This window comes from Schistocerca piceifrons, chromosome 1, assembly GCF_021461385.2.
Source record: "Schistocerca piceifrons isolate TAMUIC-IGC-003096 chromosome 1, iqSchPice1.1, whole genome shotgun sequence".
In the NCBI taxonomy this organism is placed as follows: domain Eukaryota; kingdom Metazoa; phylum Arthropoda; class Insecta; order Orthoptera; family Acrididae; genus Schistocerca; species Schistocerca piceifrons.
The window spans coordinates 184,552,449-184,577,647 of record NC_060138.1 but is presented as its reverse complement, the minus strand read 5'-3'; the positions used below and the strand labels follow the sequence as shown (position 1 = coordinate 184,577,647).

At 39.8% G+C, this 25,199-nt stretch overlaps 1 protein-coding gene across 1 annotated transcript in view; it reads left to right on the top strand.

Annotated features, from left to right (window-relative positions):
• Positions 1-25,199, top strand: part of LOC124783727 (calcineurin-binding protein cabin-1-like) — a 252,819-nt gene that overhangs the window by 173,170 nt on the left and 54,450 nt on the right. Inside the window, exons 23-26 of the mRNA XM_047254043.1 lie at positions 2,493-2,591; positions 13,277-13,402; positions 23,639-23,871; positions 24,173-24,272. Of these exons, the coding sequence (XP_047109999.1) occupies positions 2,493-2,591; positions 13,277-13,402; positions 23,639-23,871; positions 24,173-24,272 (558 nt within the window). The remainder of the gene's footprint in view (positions 1-2,492; positions 2,592-13,276; positions 13,403-23,638; positions 23,872-24,172; positions 24,273-25,199) is intronic.

Sequence of the window (25,199 nt, the reverse complement as noted above, 5' to 3'; positions counted from 1 at the left end):
CAAGGAAATGTCTGTTTTTGTCACCAAACCTGTTTTGTTTTATTGGAATAAAATAACATAAGTGGTCTTAATGAAAGATATATCATTTGGCAGAGATGCAGATTAGTACAACAAAATGACTGTCACAAACAAAGCTTTCGGCACATAAGGCCTTCATCAAAAATAGACGACCGACACATGTACACACACTCCCATGCAAATGCAACTCACACACACAAATGCAGTCTTAGTTAACTGAAACCACACTGCGAGCAGCGGCACCAGTGTGTAATGGGAGTGGCAACTGGGTGGGGGTAAGGAGGAGGCGGGGTCGGGGTGATCCCTTCCTGACCCCGACCCAGTTGCCAGAGACTGCAGTTGTGTGTGAGTTGCGTTTCCGTGAGAGGGTGAGGGGGGGTGTGTGTGTGTGTGTGTGTGTGTGTGTGTGTGTGTGTGTGTGTGTGTGGGGGGGGGGGGGGGGGGTCTATTTTTGATGAAGGCCTTACAGGCCGAGAGCCTTATTTGTGCTGCCTTTTTGTTGTGCCTATCTGCGACTCAGCATCTCCGCTATGTGGTCAGCAGCAACTTTCCTTCTCATAATATTGTTACATTCCATCCTGTATTTTCCCTTGTTTGATGTTTGACATATACCATTTGGATTACTTTTTCCACATAAAAATGATTCATTACAAAAGATGTTGCTCGTAGTACTTAAGATTTTTGCTCACATCAGGAAACGCCATCAGCTTGCAAGTTTTTTTTAGATATTTCCTTGTTTGCACTATTGTTTCTTGTACTGCAGCTGCAAAGATGGATTGTCAATTTAGGTCTTAACTTACCCTTGTGATCTCAAAATTTGTCAGGGGAAAATGCTATAACTTGTCTGGAAATCAGGAAAATATCAGGGAATTTCACTTGGGGAAAATTGTGGCAATCCTGAGTTAAGAAGCGCAACAAATCATCAGTCATCAAAACACCAGAAAGACTGTGATAAGAAAATAAAATTCAGCGACACTAGCATACTTTTCAAGCAGCCTGGGGTGAAGTGCAAGATCAGGAAGTTATTCGAAACATTACGACACCAAATCGATATGAGAATAGAACATAGCTGCACTAATAGCGCACTTCCAGAAGACACTCAGCCAAATGGCTGATGGAAGTCTGAAGACTGTGTATGACATTGGACTGAAACTTACTTTGGGTTGCCACTAACCTTAGACTAGCATACAATCCAATGTACATTTATATTGTTGTCATCATTCTATTGTTGTCTTTGCTCTGCTGAGTTTTGTTTTGTGTATCATTAACTACACATTATGTCTGCTGTCATATATCAAAGCAGACAGTATGCTACAATCAGTGCTGCCTACTAATGAAGACAGTCTAGGTTTGGCAGCAACCGAAAAGCTATCTGTGCTATCTTCAATTTGTATCGATTCAGTTAACTCCCTTTAGTTGCTACACCAATACTTAATATGGTATTGTCTTACTCACTTAATTTCTCTGTGGTATTCCCCATGCTTATTATACATATGAATATTGATTTCTGAATGCTTGACTTGTTTCATTTACTCTATTTTCCTGCCATACAACAAGCAGAAATACCTATCCTTACAGCTTAAAGACTGACCAGCATAATAGAAATCTCTGATGAAAAGGCTCTGTTAAAGCTATCGATTTGAATGGATGATCTGGAGACAAGTGTGTTAAATAAAAATTAATAGTTACTTTATCTCTAAAAACAAATATGATGTAATTTACCAAACGAAAGCGTTGGTATGTTGATAGACACACAAACAAACACAAACACACACACAAAATTCAAGCTTTCGCAACCCACGGTTGCTTCATCAGGAAAGAGGGAAGGAGAGGGAAAGACGAAAGAATGTGGGTTTTAAGGGAGAGGGTAAGGAGCCATTCAATCCCAGGAGCAGAAAGACTTACCTTAGGGGGAAAAAATGACAGGTATACACTCGCGCACACACGCATATCCATCCACACATATACAGACACAAGCAGACATATGTAAATGTGCGCGAGTGTATACCTGTCATTTTTTCCCCCTAAGGTAAGTCTTTCCGCTCCCGGGATTGAATGACTCCTTACCCTCTCCCTTAAAACACACATCCTTTCGTCTTTCCCTCTCCTTCCCTCTTTCCTGATGAATCAACCGTGGGTTGCGAAAGCTTGAATTTTGTGTGTGTGTTTGTGTTTGTTTGTGTGTCTATCAACATACCAACACTTTCGTTTGGTAAGTTACATCATCTTTGTTTTTAGATATATTTTTCCCACGTGGAATGTTTCCCTCTATTATATTAACAGTTACTTAACTTTTTAATGGTTGAAAGATGGTGTGAAAACATGTACAAGGTGCTATTTATAAACATTTTGTCATATTTTATAAAGAAAGCAAGTTTTTCTAACTATACAAAATCATGCAATTACCTAAGAGTAAGAGAAAGCTATGTCTTCATCCGGAAAAACCATTATTACATTCATTTTCACTTTTTCAGGAGACTGATAGTCTTAGTATGGAAAAATTTACAATGCTTGAAGAACAGAAGGAGAGAATGCTTGATGTTGCTGACACTTGCTTTAACTCTGCTATAAAGGTATGTAAGTGCAGATTATCTTTGCAAAATTTAATCCAGATGTCTTTGTGGTACTGTGTTGGTGTGGTATTTCAAGATATAACGGTAACAGAAAAGAGGGAGAAGTCATTCATCCTAAGTCAGTTCTTACCAGTGTAAGTTTGAAAGAATTACAGCCCCTTCCTCCCCTCCCCCTTTCTTTCCTTGTCTTCACTTTCTGTAAAATTGTAAATGTGTGGCAGTCTGCATGTTGTAGTAGCTATTGAGTGTTCATGGACAAGCATTGCTTCTTCACTTTATTTTTAGCTCGTCTTCTTTCTGTTTCGAATGTGTTACATGTTGTCTCACACAATCACTAGTCAGTGTAGCTGTAGGTTATCATTTAAACTGGTTTCAGTACCGTGGGTGCTCTCACCTAGTAAGAATAACCTATTTTCTCAGCCCCTTATTAGTTGTGAGATGTTTTCTAATTAAATCAGTTCTCTAAATTCATTTGCCGTTTCATGGTGAAATTTCAGATTCATTCAATTGTGGAACTATGTTTTCATTATCTTCTTGCTTTAGAAGTTGTTATTGTCTTCAGTCCTGAGTCTGGTTTGATGCAGCTCTCCATGCTACTCTACCCTGTGCAAGCTTCATCATCTCCCAGTACCTACTGCAACCTACATCATCCTGAATCTGTTTAGTGTATTCGTCTCTTGGTCTCCCTCTACGATTTTTACCCTCCACGCTGACCTCCAATACTAAATTGGTGATCCCTTGATGCCTCAGAATATGCCCCACCAACCGATCCCTTCTTCTAGTCAAGTTGTGTCACAAATTTCTCTTCTCTCCAATTCTATTCAGTACCTCTTCATTAGTTATATGATCTACCCATCCAGCATTCTTCTGTAGCACCACATTTCGAAAGCTTCTATCCTTTATTCTTTAGAAGTATATCTTTCCTTCTTAGCTGATGTAACTATTTACTCATTTTACTTTTGTTGTGTCCATGCATCTGAAAGGTATAGTTTCAGTTATTTGATCTGAAATGCTGTTGGTTGAATATAATGTATACTACGTTTCTCTGTTTCTTAATCACTACTGTTTTTTCCCTGATTGCTCCATGTAATTGGTTTCTCCTCCGACTTCCCTTTCTCTTCAATATTTGATTTATTTTCTTCGGTGTTTCCCAATTCCTGAAGCATTTTTAGACATTCTCGTGTTTTTTATCATTTTGTTTTCAATGTACTACCTCTTATCATTATATACGAGAACCATGTTTATTTTTTTGTTCTGTTCTCGTATTCTGCTTCAATACGGTTAAATTTTGTTTTGTAAGCTTTACAGAACACGATTGCATTCTTTTCTAAAATATTCTAATTCTATGCTTCAATTCATTTTTACATACAATGGCTTACTTAATTTGTTCCTGCATTGATTCATTATCCAAGATAGACGACCAATCCTTTGGTGTCCATTTTGTTCTTGCACTTCCTTCTTTGGTTTTGAGCTTCCTGTCCTTGAACTTCGCCTGTAAATGAATTATTAGCAAGGGAAAATATTTGGATGCAAACTTTATCTTCCATTCAACATTTTACCTCACTTGTGTTAACACACTAGTGTCTTCATTAATAACATCCTTACTGCAATTGTTTAGATTGTAGTTCATGTAAATATGTTGCCTATAAAAAATTACTTTTAAAAAAATCCATCTCCAAGGAAATTTCTGAATATAAAAAGTGGCACACTGTAGTCAAAAATGCAAAAATGAACAGAACTCGATTAATGGAGAGTAAAGTAAATACTGAGATCATTTTCAAGTTTGCCAGTCAGTAAGTGGATGAATATAATCATGAGTTGTCTGTTGTAAGGTCATTAGTTGAGACCTTTGTGGAAAGTATTTTACTGCGTTGTGGTGTTATTACAAAACATCAAGAAATGCTAAGTACTTTCCAATGCTGTAATGTGTTTTTCTTGAAATAGATAAGTTTTTGAGAACTATCATTGGAAGCCCCTTTGCCATAAGTTGGTCTGTTCACCATACTGTAGCAAATACAGGCTACTGCAATAAAATCAGTAGTAAGATGTAAAGGCAGGATACATGTAAAGAAATGTAGAATGCTTTTAGGGAAATGCAGTGTAGAGAAACATTGGGAAATCACTGCATCCAGTGACACATTGCTCCATACTTGCAGTATGTGATCAAAGGCATTTTCAAGAGTGCTCCAGTGTGAATGGATACAGTGTCACACCTAGTCATCTTCTGACAAGTCGGTGTCTTTTGCAAAGCCTCATATTATCATGAAGCTGTTATTGATGCCTCTTGCAGTGATGCTGCGCAAGAGATGTGTGTCATAAGGGCAAACACTGTTGAGTTGAATGAAAAATTTGTCCTGTAGTAATTTTGTTGTAAGAGGGAGACAGTGTGTCTTTCTTTCAGAGACTTATATGCAGTTATGAAGTACCTTGTGATTCCTCAGCATTGAGTCATGATTTGATGTGTGTCAGTCTTAAGAGCTGCTAACCCCAGGTATACAATGTAGACATATTAACGGTAAGCTGCTATGGTGATACATGTGATTTATGCACTGCCTTTTTTTCTGTACCAAATGACTTTGATCCCTTAAGAGTTCACTGTGTGAATGCATTACAAAGTAAGTGATCAACATGATTTCCGTGTCTCTCACCTTTTGAGTATAGGAAGTCAAACTAGTACTATGTGTGAAATGAAGAGAGAAATGTTATTCGATCAAAACTATGAGATTTATAAGGCCCTACTATACTGTTTCATGTATTCAGTGATTTGTAAACAAAGAAGGAGGCAACAAATGCATAGAAATTCTACGTTTTCAACTACTATAGTGTTTTGTTTACATCAGAATTGCTTGCATTGTCTGGCATTTAGCTTTTTATGAATTTTTCCTTTGACTGTGGCTTCACTGTACATCATCTTCTCTTACAGACTTTTTACTTGCAGTAACCTGGTTACTGAATATGATAACATTAATACTTTTTAATTGCTACTGTGAGACCTCTATCACCTTTATTGGGGACAGCTGGGAGGCTAAGGAAGTGAATTTCACCTCCACATAAAGATGTCTTGCAGGGAGAGGAAAGGTATGAAGGGACAAGCCGTGCTTCCCATTTGTGGTGCAAGCAGTAGAGGCATGTGTTTTGTGCATTTATAAAAGTAGAAAAGGTGCCCACAGATTGTTTTATGCAACTGACATTGAAATTACTGTATATTATGAAATGTTATTTCAGTAGTTGCTTCATATGGGGTGTACATAAAGTCCGGGAACATTTTCAATTATTTATTGCACAAGAACTAAACATTGTACAGATGTCATACATATTGCATTTTGAAGAGAAACTCTGAAATTTTTTTTTTACAAACTGTCAATATGCAAACCACATGTGTGACTCGGAGACATCAATTCAGTAATCGAATTCTTGCCATACCCGTCCCAGCATGGCATCGTCGACTGTGGCGGCAGCTTCCTGTATTCTCTCCCTGAGCTCTGCTACATCACATGGTAGAGGTGGTACATACACTGGATCTTTAATGTTTCCCCACAGAAATAAGTCACATGGAGTGAGATCTGGTGATCGGGAAGGCCATTTCATGAAACAGCTGTCCCCTTCTGTAGTACGGCTGATCCATCGGTGCGGCAGCTCCACGTTCAAGTACCTACGAACTCCACGATGAAAATGGGTTGGAGCCCCATCCTGCTGATAGATGAATGGAGAGTCTGATTGCATTTGAGGCATCAGCCATTGCTGCAAAATGTCCAAGTAGGAATATCCAGTGACAGTGCTCTCGGTGAAGAAGAATGGCCCATACAGTTTTCGACATGACAAGGCACAAAAAACATTTACCTTTGGGGAATCACGCTCAAATTCAGTGCATTCGTAAGGATGCTTTGTACCCCAGATTCGACAATTATGCCTGCTCACTTTCCCATTAGTGTGAAAAGTGGCTTCGTCGCTAAAAATTAAGTGATCAACAATGCCATTCCCATCCTCATTCAATTTTTGCAACTGCGAACAAAACTCAGAATGCTTGTCTTTGTTGTCATCATTGAGCTTCTACACTAGCTCCAATTTGAGTGGTTTCATAGACAGCTTCTGTTGCACAACTTGCACACTGTCATTGGAGCCATTTTGAGTTCATGGGATGCACGACGCTCCGATTTCTTTGGACTCCTTATGAATGTCTCTTGTACGTGCTCCACATTCACTTCACTCACACTTGGATGTCTGCTTCTCTTTGCCGGACACAAGCAACCTGTCGTAATGAATTTGTTGTGCCAGTGGTAAATGACCTTCCTTGTTGGTGGCTTCTTACCATACTTGGTTCTAAACATCCATTGAACAGCTGTAGCACACTTGTTTTTGTCAAACTCCAACACACAGAAAGCTCAATCCGCATTTGAACTCGCCATTTGTTGTGCCAGTGGTAAATAGCCTTCCATGTTGATGGCTTCTTACCGTAATTGGTTCTAAACATCCGTTGAACAGCTGTAGCTCACTTGTTTTTGTCGGACTCCAACACACACAAAGCTCATTCCACACCTGAACTCGCCATGTTTGGAACTAGTGCTGACTATTGGCAAATTACCAAACTATGCTGTGACGGTATACATGAAAACAAACAAACAAAAAAAAACCTTTCAGGGTTTCTCTTCAAAATGACATATGTACGATATCTATACAATGTTTGGTTCTTGTACAATAAATAATTGAAAATGTTGCCAGACTATAGATACATCCTATATTGTGTATAAGCAAGAAGAAACATGGATTTCAGCTATGTCTTCTACAATACTGCCATATACCCTGTTAGCTATCTAAAGCTAGGCGGTAACAGGAACACTGGAATAAGTAGGGTGAAGGTAGCAGACTTATAGCAATTCCTTTTGCTCCTAGAAGCTTTCATTGAAAGACTGTGGTTTTAAAATACAGTTATTGTTTTTTATGGTCCCCTTTTCAACCACTTTGTCCAGCATTTTTTCCAATGAGTAGACTCCATAGCTAAAGTGTGCTTCTGGAAAAAATGGCAAAATACCTGTTTGAGGCTGCTGTGACATCTTCACGGGACTATATCTATACTACTATGTAAAGATGAGTCAGCATTTAACATTGTTGCCAAAAATCTCGAAAAGTTCTTGAGCGATTTAATTCACATATTTATGCAGCACACTCATAAACATTTGGATGGACATAGGCTACATATTTTTTTAATGTATAAGGTGTATAAATATACACTGATGAAGCAAAAACATTATGACCACCTTTTTAATACTGTGTTGTTCCACTTTTCAAACACAGTACGACAGAGATTCTGCTTGGCATGGTTTCTACAAGTTCTTGACGGGATTCCAGAAGTATGTGACACCAAATGCCTACACACATTCCAAGCAATTCCTGAAAATTACAGGGTGGTGGTTTACAGGCACATAGTCAGTACCTAATGTGTGTTCCAGTGGGTACAGATGAGGCACATTTTCTGGCCAAGACATCAATATAAGTTCACTGTCATGCCCCTCAAACCACTGTAGCATGATTCTGACCTTGCAACACGGACAGTTATCCTGCTAGAAGACGTCATTGTGGTAGAGAAAGACTTCAATCATGAAACAATGCAGGTGGTTCGCAATAATGTTCACGTAGTTCATTGCTGTCATGATGCCTTTAATTACCACCGCAGATTCCATGGAATGCCCATTCGTCTCTCTTCCACTTACATTCTTTCCTTACAGTGCCATGTGCCTGCAACACCGCCAGGAGGCATTCAGCTTAGTGGTGGGCAGTGGTCATAATATTTTGGCCCACCATTGTACGTATACGGTATATAGGAGAAACATTGTTAGAAAAAATCTTGAAAAGTTCTTGACCGACTTACTTCAAATTTTTACACATTACACTAATAAACATTCAGGAGACATAGGCTACACATTTTTTTGAACAACAATGTACAAGTTTTCTGTTGAAAACGACTTTGGGAAAGAAAATACGCTTTGAAAGTGTGCAGTTTTGTTTTCTTTCTCACAGTCAGTTCTCACTAAGACAGCTGGTCATTTAAACCATTAGACAAATTGTTTCTCCCATGTATATTCTTCCTCGTATATAATTTTAAATAAAAATGTATACACATCTGTGTGCTGTCTTGTTTTCTTCCTCGCAGTCAGTTTTAACAGAAAACGGGAAAGTTGTATTTATTGCTTATTGGGTTATGATTAGAATACTACTATGGAATCTGAATCATCAGAAACTTTGCAGTCTTACTCATTTTCAGATTAAGACTATGCAAAATACCCTCATAGAAGCTATTCTCCTCACAGATCCAACAGTAAGAGAGGTCTCTCATGTCATGTATACCAATCATTCCAACCGATTTACTCATTCATTTTAAGCAACTTCCATTTCCAAACAATTTTTTATTGGCAATAACAGTAAACAAAGCTCAAGATTAAAAAGAGGGGGAAGAGGAGATGGACAGAGGAGTGGTTGGAATGGACATAGAGAGAGGGAAGCAGGAGATGTACAGACAGAGGGAGGAGAATGAGATGGACAGAAGAGAGAGGTGGTAGAGGAGATGGACAAAGAGAGGGAGGAGGAGGAGGAGAAGAACAGAGAGAGGGGAGAAGGAAATTGGGATGTATCTCCAATACATATTTTGCAATTGCAAAGTATTGCTTGGTTCACTAATACTTACAGTATAACCTCATTGGCACAAACTCATTGAAGATGTACTCGTGGTTAATGGGAAAAAAAATATTGATGCCAGCAGGAATACATTGGTTTGTAAGGCAAGCTTTATCGGTTAACACGAATTTCAGTTAAGGTGATTTATGAACTCTTTTTCAGTCCCTATTGTAATTAAATTTCATTGTTACACAACCTTCCAATGGTACAGCACTTCTGAGTTAATTTTTACTGAAATGATTACAATAAATGTAACTACAAAGCTAGCTACCCCTTGCTGACTTGTTCCTAATGTATTGTAGGTCAGCAGCCATGATTATCACCTCATCTGTCAGTGTGTATGGTACATTTAAATAAATTCAGTACTGTTTGCATTAACATTTAATAATGTATTCAATGCCAGGTGTTCTTTTAGTTGTAGCCAAATTGAGCTAGCACACTTAATAAAAATCTACAAACAGTAGCATGCAGAACATGCGAAAGAGGAAACGGACAGCTCTAAATGTACAGGGAAAGCTTAAGATTCTAGATGAAGTGGACTGTGGTACAAAGAAAACAGCAATTGCAGAGTTGTTTGGAATTCTCAAATCTACTATTTCTATGATAATTAAGAACTGAGGAAAAAATCATTACTGTTGCTGCATCAGGTTCTGAAAACAACTCCAAATGCCTTCATAGTGCTAAGTATGAAGACATTGAGACATTGAAACGTTACTGCCAGAATGGTTCAGTCATATGCGTGCATCTAACATACCTTTAAGTGGCCCTATGATTCAGTCAAAAGCAAATGAGATTGCCAGAAATGTAGGCATTGAAGACTTCAGTTGTTCTGCTGGTTCCAAAAGAGACATTCAATTTCATCTGTACAAATCTGTGGTGAAGCAAACAAATTGATGTGTGAACAGCTGGTTGCATGAACTCAACCGAATGAGGCAAAAGTATGTGCCATGTGATGTGTTTAGTATGGACGAAAGTGGACTTTTCTACAAACTTTTTGCAAATTGCACCCTCATGATAAAATGTGGTAAGTGTCTTGGTGAAGAACACAATGAACAATATGTAACTCTTGCCCTAGCATGTAATGTGGAAAGCAGTGGAAGTTTCATTCCTGGATTATATGTTAAGTTCAAGAAACTGCACTATTTTAAAAATATAAATGTGGACACTTTATCTTGCATCTACTCTCACCATAAGAAAACTTTGATCGGCGGCACATCATTTCGCAAGTGCTTCTTCATTTCAACAGTCAAATGGTTGCTCAAAACAGACTTTTTCCTCTTACATTGTACAGATATATTGCCCATAATGTACAGGATCTGAACCTAACCAACATAAAGATCCTTTTTTTTTCCCACCAAACGTGACAAGCCACCTTCAGCCCTTCAATCAAGGATTCATTTTTCTCAGGAAAAGAACTAATTGCAAATGACTTGTAAGAGCTACTGTTCATGCTGCTGAAAACTATACTGCAACCGCGATCGGATTTTTCTTGACGCAATAAAAGCCATCGCAGCAGCATGGAACTCATGTTGCCACATCGTATACAAAAGTACTTTAACAGAGCCTGAAGGCATAGCAATGCTGAAGATGTCTACGAGTTAGGCGATTCCACTTCACGTGATGAATGGCCAGTTCTGCAAGATGCTACAAACCCTGGGATTAGTTTTGAGATGTTGATTAGTGCAGATGATGGTGTTACTATATGTTTCTGTGAAATCTGGTTTGCTAAAATCTGTGATCGAGGTGCAAGAAGGGTCATCAGAAGAAAGTGAGGAGGAGGAGAATACAGATACCATTCCACCTACCTTCAGGAGATACTTACAACCTTGGTCAGTTTAGAACAATTTGCTTCAACATCTGATGTCACTGCTGGGTTTATGGAGGCTATAGTTACAATTGGTTGTGAATTATAAGATATGTTCATTCCCATGACAGTCAGCAAACCATACTTGAATTTTTTCTGAGAAAACAACGTAATTTAATTTTTGTGAGAAAATAATGTAATTTGTGAGTACTGGTACTTTTACAGTCACCATATAGTGTTAGTATAGTGAAAGTATTTGTATGGAGTGTAGCCATGTATGGAAGTGAAACATGGACGATAACCAGTTTGGACAAGAAGAGAATAGAAGCTTTCGAAATGTGGTGCTACAGAAGAATGCTGAAGATAAGGTGGGTAGATCACATAACTAATGAGGAGGTATTGAATAGGATTGGGGAGAAGAGGAGCTTGTGGCACAACTTGACTAGAAGAAGGGATCGGTTGCTAGGACATGTTTTAAGGCATCAAGGGATCACAAATTTAGCATTGGAGGGCAGCGTGGAGGGTAAAAATCGTAGAGGGAGACCAAGAGATGAATACACTGAGCAGATTCAGAAGGATGTAGGTTGCAGTAGGTACTGGGAGATGAAGAAGCTTGCGCAGGATGGAGTAACATGGAGAGCTGCATCAAACCAGTCTCAGGACTGAAGACCACAACAACAACATATAGTGTTATAAGTTTACAGTAGTGTAAAGTAGTTGATATTGTAGCATATTACACATTACATTCTACTGTATATGTCTATGTATTAGAATCTTCTTTTTTTCACTTAATACAAATCTTATTGGCGAAGAGTTCTCGGGCTTCCAGCCGGGTGGCGGTGTCTTCAAACTGCGGCGTTTCGACGAGTGACATACTCATCATCTTCTGGCGAAGTGCCGAGACTTTGCGGATGCCGGTTGCTTTATACCTGCGGAGTGCCCCCCACCACCTGGCCGCGGGAGGCTGGGTCTAGAGGAGCCGGCGGGCGAGGTGGAGGGGGAAGCGGGTGCCCCGTTCGTGTCTCCGTCAGAGCATTCTGATCGCGTCTTGTGAGCTGAACGGTTCTTGTTGCGTTCCTGGCGTATTGCGGCTAATGCTGGATTCCAGGCCGCGCTCAGTTGATAGCCTTCGTCCCTGTTCACAAGATTCTCGTGGACCCGTTTTTCTATTGATTCTTTAATGACGCTATCCCAATAGCTCCCGGCTCGGCACAGCACCCTGGTGTTTTCGAAGTCAAAGGTGTGGTTTTCTTTGATGCTATGTTCAGCTATAGCAGATTTCTCTATCTGTCCAAGTCGAACATGCCTGATGTGTTCCTCGCACCTTTTAGAGATGCAGCGCTGCGTTTGACCAATGTACTGCACACCACATTCGCAGGCAATGTTGTATATACCAGGTGTGTTTAGTTGGAGTGGGTCTTTAGCTGAGCCCAGCAGCTCTTTCATCTTCGGCGGTGGTCGGAAGACGGTATTTATGTTATATTTTCTTAATAGCCTCCCGATTTTGGCTGATGTGGGCCCCAAATATGGAAGAAAGGCGAGTCTCTTGTTAACTTCCTCTTCCTCTTCCTGAAATTTGTCAGCCTGTCTCCTCTTGAAGGCCCTGCCAATCTGTGTTTCACTGTACCCGTTTTTCCGAGAACTCTTCGCCAGCTGTATACGCCGGGAAAGCATACATTCACATTTACAAATCTTATTGTCTCCTTTTCTAGCCACCTGGTTCAGAAGGCAACACTTGTGTTTATTTCTAGATTGATAATTGCTCTAGTCAATTCCTTTTAATCTGTACATACAGTTCCATTTGGTGAGAGAATTTTGAGCCTGGTACTGACTTTGACCTTCAAAACAGTCAAGTTTTGTGAAGAATGTAGTTTTTGTCTTAATGAGTTGGTACTGGCTTGTCTTTAAATGATCCAATTTTTATTTATTAGAGCATGGGTACTTCAATGTCGATGTATAAACTTCTGTATATGTTGCAGCTATTATTCAAAGGTGTCGTAATTTATTTTGTTTCCAGATTTTAAGAATTTTGTTCCTTTTTTCATCACATGGTCAAAGTCAAAATTATAGATGTATTGTGTGGATGACTGAGTGCTTGCACATGGTCATAGTGTTCTTGCGTTTCTAAGGTACTTTTTTCTGTTTTGTTGTAAATCTCTGTGGTGCTTATTTCAAAAGCTTTTTTTCCTTCTGTCTCTCTTTTTCATTAAAGGTCTGGTGTACCCTGGGACCTGGAGGCTTGATCCAAGATGAAAGGTGGCTGTTGCATTATATGCTTGGTAAAGTTGCTGAGAAGAAAGATTTGGACCAGCAAATCATTTTAGAGCATTATGTAAAGGTATGTTACTGTGTTTCCACTAAGCCTGTCAGTGAGCTATATGGAACAGATTTCAGGAAAAAGAGAGTTTTTTTATGGCTTATTTATGCTATGACCATTTTTTGCACAAATTTTAAGTTACATAAAGTAATTTGTCAGTTCTTAAAAACTTACACTGCAATATTGAAAGTCATATGTTTTATGCCCGACACATAAGAAATTCATTTCACTGTTGAAGTGTTGTAATTGACATGAGCTTCATACTGAGCAAGATGGCACATTGGATAATGCACTGCACAAAGTACTAACTATCCAGATTTACGTTTTCTAAGGTTTCCGTAAATTGGTTAATATGAACACATGAATGGTTCCTTTGAAAAATATGTGACCAATTCTTTTTTTTTTTTCCATTCTTCTCTTCTTTGACGTTGTGCTCAGTCTCCAATGACCTCAGTGTCAGTGGAATATTAAACTCTTATTTCCCTTTCTGTTTACTTGCATGACTATTTCTTCTTAGTGGACACTCTGATCAGCCAGAACAATATGACCATCGACCTATTGTCAATATAAATCCAGCAAGGTGATGGCAGCATCATGAGGAATAACCACTAGTTAGACATACGCATGGTGCATGTAGTATCAGTGAGTGTGCTGTCCATATGTGGAATGGGGAAGGTGTACGATCTATCTGAGCTTTCCTGAGGGCAGATTGAAATGGCTCAAGAGACTCAGCAAGAGCATTTCGGAAACAGCGTGGCTTGTTGGGTGTTCTAGGAGAGCTGTGGTGAGTGCCCCCAACATGTGGTGAAAACATGTACAGATGGCATGTGGTTGGATGCCGCCCCTCATTACAGATGTTGGATGTCATAGGCTAGGTAGACTGCTAAAACAGGACAGGTGTCAAACTGTGACGGAATTAACATCAGATTTTAATGCTGGAAGGAATACAAGTGTGTATGAACACACAGTGCACCAAACACTCCTAACGATGGGCCTCCACAACTGATGACCCACGCATGTGCCAGTGTTAACACCACATCATCAGAAATTAAAACTGAAATGAGCACGTGACCATTGGCCCTGTATGTTGGTACAGTGGCAGAGGATTGCATAGTCTGATGAATCCCAATACCTTCTTCATCATGCCAATTGGAGGCCACGAGTCTGTCATCTTTCAGGGGAGTAGGTCCTTGACACCTGTGTTGTGGGACGGAGACAAGCTGGTGGTGGCTCCATTATGCCCTGGGGAACATTCACATGGGTATCCATGGCTCCAGTGGAGCTCATACAAAGCAACATGATGGCCAAGGAGTATTGTACACTGGTTACAGACCACATACACCCCTTCATGATGATCACGGTTCCTGATGGCATTGGCTTTTTTCGACAAGATAATGCACCATATCACTTGGCCAGGGGTATGATTAAGTGGTTTGAGGAACACATTGGTGAGATTCAATAGATGTGCAGCCCCCCCTCCCCCCGCCCCAGCTTGCCAGATCTGAACCCAGTCGAACACATCTGGGATGTGATTGAACGGGGCATCACAGCTCATCACCCCTCCTCCTCAGAATTTATGGGACTTAGGTGACTTGTGTGTCCGCAGTTCGTGGTCTCGCGGTAGCGTTCTCGCTTCCCGAGCACGGGGTCCCGGGTTCGATTCCCGGCGGGGTCAGGGATTTTTTCCTGCCTCGAGATGACTGGGTGTTGTGTCATCTTCATCATCATTATTCATCCCCATTTACAGTCGGAGGAAGGCAATGGCAAACCACCTCCACTAGGACCTTGCCTAGTAAGGCAGCGCGGGTCTCCCGAGTCGTTCCCCTACACTCTGTAAAGAAGTATGGGACTCATCATCATCATCATCATCATCATCATCATCAGGTGACTTGTGTGTGCTGATGTGGTGCCAACTACCTCCTGTGTTCTTACCAAGGATTCAATGCTTCTATGTCATGACATGTCACTGTGGTTATCCATGCCAAAGGTGGACATACCAGCTATTCGGTATGTGGTCATTATGTTCTGGCCGATCAGTGTAAGCAGTGATGCCATTTCAGTGAGAGGACACAAACCCTTGTACTTGTCACTAAATACTCTATCTTCTTCTCCTAGTAAGGTCCTACAGATGGCTTACTACTGGTTTTCTCTAATTGTGAATGACACCAGATACGTAGCTGTGTTGTGTGAAGGACTGTACAGACTAATGTCATTTCAATGTTGTTGTGAAAGGTGATGGAAATGAATTGAATGGAAGGGAGCGGTTGCAACCTAGTGTTGCCACAGTGTCCCTTTTTCTGAAAAGCACTGAGTGGGCTGCTGAGCTTGATGCTTGATGTTCTCACTCAATGAACTAACAAAAAAGAGAAGAAGAAGAAGAAGAAGAAGATGCCATTTGTTCAGATTCCATGTAACACAGTGGAGGGACTGGTGATGACTTAGGCGAATTATGTGATGATGAGCTACCATACTGCACAATCTCTCCATACCATGACAACAGGTTTTGGTAGTGAAGATTTCTTCAGTAACTGCATTGCATTAGGCAGCTGTGAATGTGGACATGACTTCTGTTGTTTTAGTCATGTTGTGTCCCTAAGAAGCTTGATTGGATTCATTTCTGGTGATTTAGGAGACCAAAGTATTAATTGAATTAGATCATAATAGTGTTCAGATCAGTTAGCAAACAGACTCATGATCCAGTTATGTTGCACATTGTTTCCTGGAAAAAACTGTTGTTGGTGGAGCACATGCAATCCCCAAGGGATTTACTTGGTAACCCAGCAGGTGAAATTAGGTGTTTCTACTCAGTTTTTGTATTATTTTCATCAGAAACCCTGGCAGTACTGTAAAAACACTATTTTACCATTACAGCTTTGTTGGAGCTGCTATATATCTGAACTCCATATCAGCTCTTTCCAGTGAAATTCTCATTAGATAAATCGGTTTAGAAATCCAGTCATTGTGTTTGTAAGTGCTCAGGAAGCACTACCTCCATTTGATTATTAGCAAGCGCACATATCTTTGCCTTCTGCTGCTGTATCCAATTTTTGCACCAACCGCATTAACATATGTCACTTAATGTAGACACTAAATAGGATGAGGAATTCCACCTTACGCAAGACATCTTTTCAGTTTTGTTTTAACCAGACATGTTTCAGCACTTTTTGTGCTATCTTCAGTGGGTTATTCTTTACTGTGAAATTGTTGTTACATTTTAACATTTAGCGAAACTTTTGGTACATAATATTTACAATTGTGAATGAATAATTGTTGTAAAATATTATACATCATTTGTTCATAGCTCACAGTTGAGATATGTGTTAACGACCTCATGCACTGTGTGTTGTTTATAACATTATGTCTAAAGTTATAGTTATAACTTAATTGGCAAAAGAGTGGATGTATGCATTAGTTTACATACCTTACATGATGCTATTGGATATTTATGTTGGTAGCTAGTCTGCTATACAATCTACAACTTCTCATCTGCAAACACCAAAACATAATTTTTGTTTTTCTGTTTATTATGCATTTAAAAACGGAAATGAGTATATATTACGTTTTTTGTGTGTAATTTACAGCTTTGATGTTGTAATCTCTTCTCAAATGTTGCTGGTGAGGTGAAGAGGCTGATTTCGTGACCTGTGGTTGCTTGATAACGCTCTTTCTCTGATTTTTCAAAACATGGGCAAAGTTTTCGCTCCCATTACGTGTTGTTCTGGCTGTGTAGTATTAATTTATTTCATAGCGTGTTTGGCTGGGTGAGGTGCACAATTTGAAGTGTATTTGGTGGCGTTTGTGGTGTTTGGTTTTGTGTATGTATTTTCAGGACTGGGAGACACACACACACACACACACACACACACACACACACACACACACACAGAGAGAGAGAGAGAGAGAGAGAGAGAGAGAGAGAATGAATGGGTGTTTTTTTTTAGTAGTTTCGGTGTGGGTGTTATTTGTACAGTTCTTCAGTTGTGGAAAAGAGGTTTTATTGCACAATGATGTGTATTCATTTAGTTCTTTCTTTCCTTGGGCTACTGATTTTTGGATGTGATAGTTTTCTTTGGTAGTTAATTTTTGGTGTAAGCTGCTACTAGTTTTAAGGATGTGTAAGTCAGTTTCAATGTTTGTTGGGCGGTGATTGTGTGCAATCAGGTGATCTGCAAAAGTTGAGTGTGAGCTATTGCTTTTTAGTTCTCTGAGATTTTCTGTATATCTGGTACTGTAAGTCCTGCGTGTTTGACCCTCATATACAGATTGACAGCAGTTGCAAGTAAGTTGGTATATACCGGACTGGCTGTATCTGTCAGTGTTCTTCCACGTCTGGTTTGTATTGTGTTGTTGGTTCTGTATGCTATGTTGGGTCCTTGTTTCTTTAGTATATTACCTACCCTGTGTGTGACTTTGTTGTTGTAAGTCATTATATGCTCCTTGTTGCTTACTGTCTGCCGATTTGTTGTACGTTGTGTTGTGTTTGTTTGTGTGTGTGTTTCATGGTTTTGTGTTGTTTGTTTTTGTATTTTGTGGTTTATTTTGTCTATTCTCTTCACATCATATCCATTCTCCTGTGAAATCTGTTTTATTGAATTCAGTTCTTTTGTGTAATGATGTTTGTTCATGGGTATTTTGTTCAGTCTGTGGAGTAAATATCTGAAGCTGGCTTCTTTGTGAGTTATGGGGTGATTGGATTAATTATCAATAATGGTCATGATGATTGTGGGTTTTCTGTAGATTGTGAATTCATGTTTTTTGTTTCTCTTGTGTATGGTAAGATTTAAGAAAGTTTTCCAACTGTTTGTGTTTCAAGGGTGAACTTTTTTTGTGGGTGGATGGAGTTTATGTCATTGTGAAGTTCTTTTATGTGAGGCTGTGGTTCATCTATTAACCAAATTATGTCATATACATATCTGTACCATCAAAGTTTTGTTTTTCTATCTGATTGAGGAAAATGGAAAATCTGGATGGATATAGACCCTATCTTATGCAATGCCACAGGTCTGTTATCACAAATAAACCAGCTGAGATATTAATAATTATGTTTATTATGTAGCTGTGACTGGTTGCTGCAAACTGTCCAGGAGATCTTCTGGCTACACTCTTTGCGATCACAGTAGTGTAGGTCTTAACAAGTTTGTAACATGTCACACATGTCCAAGTAACACTCTGCATTCGGATTCTGATAATTAATGTCGTGTGTCATGAACATCCTACAAAACTATTTACAGTCCAGGTAAGTGTTCAGTTGAAGGAACTGATGAGTTGTTCAGCATTTATTTCTTATTTCTTTAGCCAAGGGCTTCTTAGTACAGAAGTGCCATCATATTTTTCATTGTGCAACCAGTTTCGGTTGAAGACCATTCTCCAGCACAGATTTTTATTAGCATTGTGTATAAATATTATGCTTTCAACACTGTGTTTTTGATGTAACATTTGCTTTAATAAAAAATATGTGCTGGATAATTGTCTTTGACCAAAACCCATTCACCTGGTGCAGCAGCCTGATACAACCTGAAAATGATTTCAGCATACTACTGAAAATGTAAATCGCTGTGGCTAAATGAAAGTATGACGTGTCAGAAGACTTAATCATGGCACCAACTGCCCCATAACTGTCTCTGGTATGCTACACAGTAGGAGAACTTTTCCTGTGAAGTACAGGCTGTTTTGCAGTCTGCTTCTTTAACAATACAACAGAGCCTGGAGGCAAAAGCTTGCCCGCAAATGGGGCTGGTTCTGGGGCCGGTGGCTAAGAATGCCTCTAAATGCGACCACCAGGACTGGCTGGCAGCCTTTTTGGATGGAGATGAAGCCACATTTGCAGCCAGGCGTAGAAATGTGTGCACCCAGATGGGGACACCCACCTTCTTCTTCTTCTTCTTGTGCTCATGGAGGCTGCAACAAATCTAGCAAGGAACAAATGTGGATGTTCACGCAAAAGCTCCACTAAGCTTCGCTGTTGAAACAATGTTGGTCAGTACGTTGATAGAAAGGACATCAGTCCAAAATCAATAGGAGGGGATTTCAAGATTTTTTCCCATCTGCATCTTAAAAATTCCCACAAGACAGTCTGCCATGCCATTAGATGGAGGTCGAGATGGAGGGGTAGTAACACACTTAATTCTATTCCAGATACAAAACTGCTGAAAACAGGCAGAAGTACAGTGCAGTCCATTATCTGTCAATAATAATAATAATAATAATAATAATGATATGTTATGAGAGCCTTAGTGGTATTTTCCATTGTGGTATGTTGCATTTTTGTTATATATGAGAAGTGAGAGTAAGCATGTAGCACAATCAACCACATGCCCCCCTGGAGCGGGTCTGAAAAGCCTTCATGCACCTGATCCCACAGCTGGTGGGTTCAGCGTGCTGTGCCAGTGGGGCTGATGCAGGAGAGTAAATACATATGAGTGCAAAACCTCTGGAATCACTGCTTGACACTGGTGGTCATTCTGATTCAATAATAGGACACCTTTGTAAAGTTGAAAGGCATGGTGAGGTGAAAAATAACAAACAAGTTCTGTGAAAGCTGCCAAAGGAAAGGTTTGTGGCCAGCCAGGCACCTATCTTAAGAGTGGGTCCTAATATAGGGCTGGCGCGACGTCTCTGGAAGGTATGGGGAACTCTTCCACCAACAGTTCTAATTGTGAATCAGTGCGGAAACAAACAATCGCTTGTTTCTCAGCATTCTAATCCATATCCAAAGTGAATCTTGACAGTGCGCCAGAATTCGTATGCTGAGCTAACATACAAAAATGAGTTTAATATTGGTAATGTGATAAGAAAAGCACCCAGTGTTGTAACCTCTTTGGTGTCCACCAGGCAAGTCTGGCTTAGGACCAGATGTGGACAATAACAACTTATGATCTGTGACCAGATGTCTCTTTTTCTATGAGTGAATAATTTTATTGAGCCATGGTCAATGTCAAGGTGAACATGATAGGTCGTTGCAAACCATCCAGATACTTCTGTGATACAACAGCACCAATACCTTATGGTGATGCATCCATGCCTAGTACAAGTGGTAAATGAGGCTGATACAGTATCAGACATAGAACAGTTTGGAGGCACTGCATCAGCTTAAGAAGTGCTTGTTGACAATCTGTGGACCACTGGAGAGGGGATTCCTTTTCTTCACTTGTTGCACTTAGGAGGATAAATCGGGCAGAATACGTAACCTTGCCCATAAAAACCTTTAAATCATTTGTGTTCTTTGGTATTGGAATATGGGAAATGGATACCACATTCTCTGATGTCGATTTCAGGCATTCTTGGCTAAGGATACGTCTTGTATCCTTAATAGAAGGCTGAAAGAAGGAACAATTTTCAAGTTACATTTTAAAACAACTTTCAAAAGGATGGAAAATGCTCGCCGGAGATTTCATGTGTGCTTCTCCTGCACTCTTCCTGTCAGTACTATATCATTCAGATAAGTGACACAATGTGGAATATTGGCAGCAGTTTGTTCTAGAAATTTCAGAAAGATTGCTGGTGTGCCAGCAACATCGAAAGGTAACCTATTATATTGATAGAGGCCACAAGGAGTATTTAATATCAAAAGCTTAGAGCCCTTGTCCAAAGGAAGTTAAAATAAGCTTCAAATGATCAATCGTAGAGAAGCACAAACTGCTGCCAGTTATGAAAAGAACCATTAGGAGGCAGAGGGTCATGAATCCACAATCGTCTGAGCATTAACCATATTTTTGAAGTCCACACAAAGGTGTAATGCACAACATGGTTTGCAAACAGTGACTATGGGTGATGCCCATCTATGATAAGGAATCTAGGACAGGACTTGTAACTCCTCAAAGTAATGCAGAGCTATTGTAACTTCATTCCACAAGACTGAAGATATTGGGCAGGCTATGGAAAATTTCAGCATTGTCGACTCTTGTAACACAGTGTGGGCAAAAAAATTAGAAGCCTTTGCCAGGCATGGAGAAAACAAGCAGCATATTGAAGACACATAGAATCCTCCTCTGCACATGGGATGACATTATGAATTGATTGGACTGGTGTTGGATAAAAAACCCCATATGCTGCATATGCATTGAGGTAAAAAATACGCCACTTCAAAGAAAAGAAAGATTCTCATTAGATACGTAGGCTGATGAACAATCAAGACATGCCCCTACATCAAAAGGAATTAATATTGGAATATGTCGTATCGGCCGCCGCACAGCAGCCATCAACTCGTCGCGGCATGCTACAACACGCGCGGCACACAGCGAGTATCGCTGGCGCCGCACACGATGTCAATAACTGGCGCAAGTGAACGCGTCGTCGCGGGGTTAGCGGCAGCGTACACACCACTATCAATACGGATTACCCTGGCGGCACTGCCCTTGCCACCAGAGTGAGCAACCGTATAAGGGCGCCATCTACCAACACTTTGATTGGCCGGACCTGCAGATTTAAGCGAGCTTCCTGAGCCCGTTTAACCAGTTCAATCTTCGCCAATGGCTGTGTTACTTCCCGGCTGCTGGATTCACGATGACTGAACCGTACTGTGGCCTCCCTGGCGGGAAACTTGCGAAGCGTCGGTATCGAGTGGTTGGCAGTGGTTTGAACTTATATTCTCCACTAGTGACTCTGATTTCTCCTTGGCGCTACAGCCAGCGAAGTGTTGTGTAGTCGAACTTAAGTTTTGTTTTGAGTGACAGAAGGTCAAATAAATGTGGTTATCACGGAGTATTATTTGTGTTATAGTGCGGACATAACACAACACCACGAACCACTGCTGACAGCATAAGGTGACATGGTGCTACCCTCGAATCTCTGATGCCATTTATTTGCAGCGGTGCAGTGGACTGCTGAGACTCAATCAGCTCTGACAAACTTCTAATATATGACCCTGATGAAAACACTGTAGGCAGATATCATTATAATCTGGGCAGCTATGTCAAGCATGTAAAGAAAAACAATCATAACAGTTGGGGAGTCTACGAAAATGTAGCCAAGATCCAGTTGGAAAACTGCAATGGCTTGAAGTTTAATGCCCATCTGGTTAAGTGGGGGCTGCTCCCCTTTGTACTTGAACTTTGTGACATTTTTGCAATTACATCAGACTAGGTCATGCCACATTTGCTTATCAAGATGACAGTTCTGGTATAACATATTCTGTTGAAAATGTAGCCTGAGCTGCATGTGGTATCTTGGAAGCCCTGGCAATATGCAAAACTTCTTCTGAACAGTCTGACTGTCTTAATTCTTGAGCATACACTTCATTGTCTGGTGCTAATCTGATCACCATGCCATATATTAATAATTGTGCATATAATATTCCACAATAATGTATAAACCTCAATTTCCTACTCAGCTATGCATGTCCGTGATCCTTGATGTGTAACTGTCTGATGTAGCCTTATGGTGTTGGAGGAACTCTTAAGTGAGTGGACGCAACATGCATTTTTGTTGAACAATGTTCACTTAAGAGTGGATTAATGGTGGTTATGGGTAGCACTGATGATTCAAGCAAGGGGCCAAGTTTTACTCATGACAGTAGAACTGGTTTGTAAATAATAAAAAAAGTTCCCAATGTGTTAGGGTAGTAAGTGTCATTTGCCTGGAAACGAGATGCTAAATGTTTTTGGTACACTTTCCAGACCTTTTGAGCCTCATTAAATGACTGGAAAGCCAGGAATGAGGGAAACTACTGTAAAAGTGCCGGATCCATCAGCTTCTGTACAAGTTCGTGCTGCTGATTGAGCTGTTATTTCCAGAGCTTGAAATACTACTTTTCCATTTTTATTGTAATGCTCAGCAAAGTGGCCCAATATGTTCTGTTCTTTTAAGGGTGTGTTACAGCTTCTAACAACTTTTCTCACCTCTGTTGTAAGTCTACCATTTCAATAACATAAGTTTTATTGAACACCACCCACTTAAATTCAGAAAAAAAGCATAGAATGTTGTGTATCCTAACTCTTCTTGAACTAAAAAGAAACAGACTTCTGAAAGTGGATACATTTTGACATTCAAAGTATTCTGTAGAGTTAGTGAACAACTCAAATGTTAGTGCTGGAGTACGCTGTAACTTTGTCAGGCTAGGAACCACTCTCTCAATGCATGAGCATGCCATTAGTTTGCTTACATGCAGAAACTTATTGTTCTAATTATACCTTTAAGATTTTTATCTTACTTTTTTCTTCCATTGTAACGCATTTGTTAGCTCCTTTATGCTTTAATACTTGTCTATAAATTAATAACTGTGTGTCTACAGCTCTTGTAACATATAATCCCTTATTTCAGTCTAGCAAATATTTGGAGAAAATGGGTGCAAATTATGCACGTAAAATAATTTACAATAATCCACAAAATTTGGCTGTTGAAGCACTGGAGGTATTTTATCGTATTCATGCTTCAATTCTTAAATACCTAGAACAAAATGAAGGGAGGCAAATTGATGATGCAGTGAAAGCACTGTTTGAGCAAAAACTCCAGGAAGCTGCTAGTAGCTCATTCATGGTTGGACAAATAGAGCTGTAAGTGTACTATCATCATTACTTATATATTACCTATATCTTATGCACATTCGTAACTTTTGTTTATTTCTTTTATTCTCATGTGTGGGTAATTCACTAAGCTTAAATCCAATTTAAATGTAATCAAGAAATTTGTATTTGTCACTGGATCATGATTTTATTTCTTCCTCAGTCCATTTTTCTCCAGTAATTTTCCTTCCATTCTGTCTCTCATCATATTCTATACATATATTAATATTTTAGTACAGTTACTATCAACATATTTATATGGGTACTATTAAGGATGTTATTTGTAATACAGAAAAAGTGACTGTGATGAAGAACGTAAGAAAAGGCCAGCAGAAGATCAAATAGACAACATACTGCACCATTCAAAACGACGCTGTGTGGATGAATCTGTGGTATGATTGCAATTTATTAATTATTACTACTATAAGTTTAAAATTTGGTAGCTTATTCTCATAATCCTAAGAGATGGGCAGATAATGATCACTTTGTTGACCCTTGTCATAACTAGTTAACTTCATGTTCCAGGGATCATATTTGTGACAGCTTTTCAGTAGATTTACAAATGTTATGTGGCTATGTCCTGGACATTTTCATAATTGGATTTTCACTTTAATCTTAATCTGTATCCGTGTATAAAAATGTTTGCATGTTCTGCATCTCATCCTAAACCTCTGGTTCAGTTTCAACCAGACCTGGTACACATATTGCTTACTTTCTGAAAGGAAGCACTGTGCCAGTGAGAACCACCTACCTTCCACAGGGGTTGGGATTGAAAATTGGGTGATGTAGGGGCATAACTCTGGAAGAACTTTGACCAGATTTTATATATACAGGGCTATTACAAATGATTGAAGCGATTTCATAAATTCACTGTAGCTCCATTCATTGACATATGGTCACGACACACTACATATACGTAGAAAAACTCATAAAGTTTTGTTCGGCTGAAGCTGCACTTCAGGTTTCTACCGTCAGAGCGCTCGAGAGCACAGTGAGACAAAATGGCGACAGGAGCCGAGAAAGCATATGTCGTGCTTGAAATGCGCTCACATCAGTCAGTCATAACAGTGCAATGACACTTCAGGACGAAGTTCAACAAAGATCAACCAACTGCTAACTCCATTCGGCGATGGTATGCGCAGTTTAAAGCTTCTGGATGCCTCTGTAAGGGGAAATCAACGGGTCGGCCTGCAGTGAGCGAAGAAACGGTTGAACGCGTGCGGGCAAGTTTCACGCGTACCCCGCGGAAAATTGGCTCATGCCACAACTGGAGACCGACAGCGCCGACTTCATCTTTCAACAGGATGGTGCTCCACCGC